Consider the following 6,265-nt stretch of genomic DNA (forward strand, 5'->3'; position numbering starts at 1 on the left):
TGAAATTGACTTAGTTCACCAGAATGAAAGTTCACCCATAGTTCACCCTCTAGAAGGGATAGTTCACCAAAAATGAAAATTCTCATCATTTACTCACTCTCATGCCATCCCAGATGTTTGACTTTCTTTCTTCTGCTGAACTCAAACAAAGAATGTTAGAAGTATATTTCAGGTCTGTAGGTCCATACAATGCAAGTGAATGGTGACCAAAACTTTAGCGCTCCAAAAAGGCAGCATAAAAGTAATCCATACAACTCCAGTGGTTAAATCTATATCTTCAGAAGCGAAACATGTGGGTGAGAAACAGAACAATATTTAAGTCCTTTTTTACTATAAATTCATGTCCTGCCAAGTAGGTGGCAATATGCACAAATAATGCAAATTGCCCAAAACAAAAGAAGAATGTGAAAGTAAAAGTGGAGATTTGTAGTTTAAAAAAAAAAACAAAAAAAATCCATTTTGATCTGTTTCGCACCCACACCTATATCACTTCTGAATATATAACCACTTTGATTCTGCCTTTATATGTTTTTTGGAACTTCAAATATCTGGCCAATATTCATTTGCATTGGACCTACAGAGCTGAAATATTCTTCTAAATATCTTAATTTGTGTTCAGTAGAAGAACGAAAGTCATACACATCTAGGATGGCATGAGGGTGAGTAAATGATGAGAATTACAATTTTTTGGTGAACTGTACCTTTAAAGCTTAATGAAGAATTTCTTACAATACTTCTGAACTAGTAAACTGCAATATTTTCTGAATTGTTTGTCTTTTGTGCTTTGACAGATGTTCACGGAGCTCCAGCAGATGAGGCAGCAGTTGCCCGATATGGAATTTGGTCGCAGAATGGCGGTGGAGAGAGAGCTGGAGAAGGTAGATGGCATCCGACTGACCAACATTATCTTCGATGAGACGGGACACTTTGTGCTGTACGGCACCATGCTGGGCATCAAAGTTATAAACGTGGAGACTAACAGGTAGAGTTTACCACAGCTGGGCTAGTACTGTATTGTGCAACCAAGATATGGTACAGAACATTTTTTTCATTGAATATCCTGTTTCACTCAAATGCGTCACATTTACCATTAATTGCTGTTCAGGTCATTTTTGACTGAACACACACAAAAATTTCATTCGATGAGTTGTGAAAGTTTGATCCATTATAGAAAATTGATGATTTGACTGTGGCACCATGGTCAGGTTTGATGGCATATTGGGGCATCATTGCAAAATCTGACACTTCAACACAAATGTTATAAAAATGCTATAATTTGACAAATAATTGTTTTTATGATGTGTGTATTTAATATATATAATGCATAACTTGTGATAATATCTAGAAATGAGCAAATGTATGGAGCACTGAGGCCATCTACTGGTTATAATTGTTATTTCATTCCAGCAGAGTGTAAACTAATTCTTAAATTAATTTAATCTGAAGTTAACATAAAATATGCTTATTTTATATGAAAAATGAAGTTAGTGGTAAAAAAGGTCAGAAAATACAATAAAATCGCCACCCAAAAGTGCATAACTTTAGTGTTTTTACTTTAATAGTTAGAATTATTACATTTCTTAAAAAAATATTAGTAAAACTGTAACCCTAATGAACAGTTATTAAGGGTTGAGGAAGTGAAATGTGTTGCAAATGCCATTTCATGTTGACTTAAAATCTCAGTTAGGTTGAAATTGTACAAATGTTGAAAATGAAAGCACCATAGGCTAACATTGAAATATATAGTAAGTCTAATAGCACAATAACAGCATTGGACCAGTTTTGCTGAGGAATTCAGAAAGTGTTCTACACATTAATCTGTTTAACCTTATCTATTGCTGTCAAGGTGTGTGCGGATCCTGGGGAAACAGGAGAACATTCGTGTTGTGCAGCTGAGCTTGTTTCAGGGTGTAGCAAAGGCCATGCAGGCAGCACCAACCATTGAGATGAAAGCCTCCGACAACCCCGCACTGCAGAGCTCCGAACCAGACCCCACCATCTTCTGCACCGCCTTCAAGAAGAACCGCTTTTACATGGTGTGAGGGCACTCAATCTCAGCAATTCATTTGAAAGGAATAGGAACAAAAATACTGTCATAATTAGACATTAGACACATTAGACTGTTGAATACAAGAGATGATTTGAAGAACAATTATCAGTTAATAACAACTTATGTCACTATGTTTCTCACCGAATGCTATCATAAGGCTTCAGAAGACTTGGCAAACAGCACACAAGTCGTATGGACCACAGTCCATTCATTTCTGTAATCTAATACTAGAGGCTTTAATACTGTATTGTTAAATGCTCCCACAGTTTACAAAGAGAGAGCCAGAGGACACTAAGAGTGCCGACTCTGACCGTGACGTCTTTAACGAGAAACCATCTAAAGAGGAAGTGATGGCAGCTACACAAGCAGAAGGGCCGAAGAGAGTGTCAGACAGTGCTATCATTCATACCACTATGGGCGACATCCACATCAAACTCTTTCCTGTGGAGTATGTGCTTTTGTCACATTCGATTAGCAGTTTGGCCTGAAAGGGCAAGAAGATTCCTTTAGTATTTCACCAGTTTTACAATTGTTTTCTTCTGCTCAGATGCCCCAAAACAGTGGAGAACTTCTGCGTTCACAGCAGGAACGGCTACTACAATGGCCACCTATTCCATCGTATCATCAAGGTTTGAACTTCTATAGAAGATCTGGAGAATCTATTTAAAGGGATAGTTCAACCATCATCGTTTACTCACCCTAATGTCTCTGTCATATTTAGGGCTTCATGATCCAGACCGGTGACCCGACGGGCACAGGGATGGGAGGGGAAAGCATCTGGGGTGGGGAGTTTGAGGACGAGTTCCATGCCACCCTTAGGCACGATAGACCCTACACACTCAGTATGGCCAATGCAGGCCCAGGAACCAACGGATCACAGTTCTTCATCACTGTCGTCCCAACTGTAATCCAGCTATAATATTTTTCATAAGATGTATTTGTTTTATAGCTTTAAAGAACAGGTCACCAAAAATGAAAATTCTGTAATTTATTCAACCTTGTGCTGTTCCAAATGTCGCCCCATATAGCTTTATTTATTTTGTGGAACACCAAATTTCTTGAACAATGTTGATTCTGCTATTTTCCATAGAATGAAAATTAATGGGGATGTACACTGTCCATATATAACAAAAAGCTAAATATTTATTTTGAATCTACAGTGCAAAATCTACAGCGCGATAAGTGTAGTCCAATTCCTGGACGAATGACTCTTATTAGCCAGTTCTATTTAATCTACGGCACAAAACTTACAGCATGACCAGTGTAGACCGATTCCTGAATGAATGATTCATTTGAGCTGGTTCTTTTGAATCTACAGAATGAAACATGCAGCATGACCAGTGTAGTCCGATTCCTGAATGATTCATTTGAACTGGTTCTTTTGAATCTACAGAATGAAAAATAAAGAGTGACCAGTGTAGTCCGATTCCTGAACGAATGACTCTTATTAGCCGGTTCTTTTGAATCTACAGCACAAAACATACAGCACAACCAGTATAGTCCGATTCCTGAACGAATGACTCTTATTAGCCAGTTCTTTAGAATCTACAGCACAAAACATACAGCACAACCAGTGTAGCCTGATTCCTGAACGAATCACTCTTATTAGCCAGTTCTTTAGAATCTACAGCGCAAAACATACAGCACAACCAGTGTAGCCTGATTCCTGAACGAATGACTCTTATTAGCCAGTTCTTTAGAATCTACAGCATGCCATGAAACGATACAGGCACTGAATCCAGTAATAGAGCCTGCGATTCCTGAACGAATAACTCTTATTAGCCAGTTCTTTAGAATCTACAGCACAAAACATACAGCACAACCAGTGTAGCCTGATTCCTGAACGAATCACTCTTATGAGCCAGTTCTTTTGAATCTACAGTGCAGAACATACAGCGTGACCAGTGTAGTCCGATTCATAATTGAATGACCCTTTGAGCCATGAAAATGAAAACCTTAGTGAACTGTAATGTCCAACTTGAAATGAGTAATTGCTGGATGATATGACGATGTGTGGTTAAAGACACATTGAGTTTTGCTGCAATAAGTGGTATTTTATGTAGAATATTTTCATTAAGTCTGTTAAAATCTGAAAGTTCTTTTTTTCTGAGGGCAGTAAACCAAATCTTTCTTCCTCAAAAGTTTTAAAAGAATCTTTAATGGCAGCGGAAATTTTGTACTTCAGGTGTGTAAAACAAGATGTTCAAAATAATGTGAAAATCATCTTTGTCTTATTTCCTCTACAAATAGCCCTGGCTGGACAACAAGCACACTGTCTTTGGGAGGACCACGAAAGGGATGGAGGTGGTCCAGAGGATCTCCAATGTTAAAGTCAACCCCAAAACCGACAAGTCATATGAAGATATCAGCATCATAAACATCACCGTCAAATAGATGTGGTCACAGCTCTACTCTCCCGACTGTGTAAAATAAAGTGTCTTTTTTTTAATCGTGTTTTTGTTGCACTTCATCATTCCAAACACAATGTGCAGTGTTTTTCAGCTTTGTTTTTAATAGCGTAACATTATGAATGGTTATACAAAAAGCTGTCATCAAATCAACACGAAACAAATGTTTGGATGAACTGATTTGAGGTTTCCAAAAGCCACATTAACGAAAACTTTCACAATTTGAAATGCATCACACATGCTTTTCCTAAGTACAGTTAGTCAACATTACATAGCAATGAGGAACAATGTTTCAAACAAAGGATTGTTTCTAAAAACAAACTTATGACTAACAATGGAGCTTTTAAATATGGCCACATCTGAAGTATATATAACCTAAATGCATATGATATAACAATTTTTTATTTTGTTATAGGAGGTTAAGGAATACTTAATCCAAAGCTCAAGGTTGTTTAGAGGACATTTGGCATTCTTGGCCAGATATTAAGTGGACAGATAAACTAAAGTTTACACACGTCTCACACAAAGGAAGATGAAGCAGAGGCCAAATAAAATCCTCCATTTAAATATACATAATCAGTAACCTTTTTCTTTTTTTTGCAACAAACATCCATCTCTCCACACATGGTGAAAATACACTTACATCCATGCACCAGCCTTAAGATCAAGTATATTTAAATAAATATTTACAAAGATTTCACTAAAGCTATAAAACGAAACAGCTGGGGACATCAAGGATAAGGGTGTGTTACTGGTTGAATCTTACAACAACACACATCCAGATCATATTGCACCCTAAAATAAAGAGAAGGGAAAAAATGAAATTGTACAAAATTAAGTATTTTAGGGCCATTGAGAATTTTTGCATTGTGACATTTTTTCATTACAATTAAACACAATTTTACCACAAAATAATGCATCCCAACATTTTACTAGCATGTTTGTTGTAATTGTCATAAATCATAAATAATTCTCATTACTGTAAACAATACAATATTACAGTAAAGAGAATCTAATTTAATTCGGTATTTAAATTGACACTCACCGGCCACTTTAATAAGTAGATGTACGGGTGTATCTAATAATGTGATTAATCAACCAATTGTGTGGCAGCAGTGAGTGTATAAAATCATGCTGATACGGGTCAGGAGCTTCAACTGTTCACATCAACCATCAGAATGAGGAAAAAAATATGATCGAAATGATTTGGACCATGGCATGTTTGTTGGTGCCAGATGGGCTGGTTTGAGTATTTCTGTAATTGCTGATCTCCTGAGATTTCCACATGCAACAGTCTCTAGAGTTTACTCTGAATTATGCCAAAAATCATCCAGTGAGCGGCAGTTCTGCAGATGGAAATGCCTTGTTGATGAGAGAGGTCAGCAGAGAATGGCCAGACTGGTTCAAACTGACAGTTTATTCTACAGTAACTCAGATAACAGCTCTGTACAATTGTAGTGAGAGGAATATCATCTCAGATTGCACATGTTGAACCTTGAGGCGGATGGGCTACAACAGCAGAAGAACATGTTGGGTTCCACTTCTGTCAGTCAAGAACAGAAAACGGAGGCTGGAGAGGGGCTACCATCTGTGTACCTCAGCAAAAATCCAGATTTGTCATAGCAGCCGATGTTTTTCCAATCGTCTTCTGTCCAGATTTTTGGGGAGCCTGTGCCCACTGCAGCCTCAGTTTCCTGTAAGCTGACAGTAGTGGTAACCGGAGAGGTCTTCTGATGCTGTAGCCCATCCGCCTCAATGTTCGACATGTTGCATGTTCAGAAATGCTTTTCTACATAGAATGGTCACC

General features: G+C 37.7%; 1 protein-coding gene across 1 annotated transcript in view; it reads left to right on the forward strand.

The window, feature by feature from the left end:
* ppwd1 (peptidylprolyl isomerase domain and WD repeat containing 1) overlaps positions 1 to 6,265 on the forward strand; it is a 39,715-nt gene that overhangs the window by 3,111 nt on the left and 30,339 nt on the right. Inside the window, exons 6-11 of the mRNA XM_052116757.1 lie at positions 792 to 982; positions 1,847 to 2,036; positions 2,317 to 2,498; positions 2,598 to 2,679; positions 2,772 to 2,954; positions 4,301 to 6,183. Of these exons, the coding sequence (XP_051972717.1) occupies positions 792 to 982; positions 1,847 to 2,036; positions 2,317 to 2,498; positions 2,598 to 2,679; positions 2,772 to 2,954; positions 4,301 to 4,444 (972 nt within the window). The 3' untranslated portion in view covers positions 4,445 to 6,183. The remainder of the gene's footprint in view (positions 1 to 791; positions 983 to 1,846; positions 2,037 to 2,316; positions 2,499 to 2,597; positions 2,680 to 2,771; positions 2,955 to 4,300; positions 6,184 to 6,265) is intronic.

The sequence above is a fragment of the Xyrauchen texanus genome, chromosome 44 (genome assembly GCF_025860055.1).
Source record: "Xyrauchen texanus isolate HMW12.3.18 chromosome 44, RBS_HiC_50CHRs, whole genome shotgun sequence".
NCBI classification, from domain to species: domain Eukaryota; kingdom Metazoa; phylum Chordata; class Actinopteri; order Cypriniformes; family Catostomidae; genus Xyrauchen; species Xyrauchen texanus.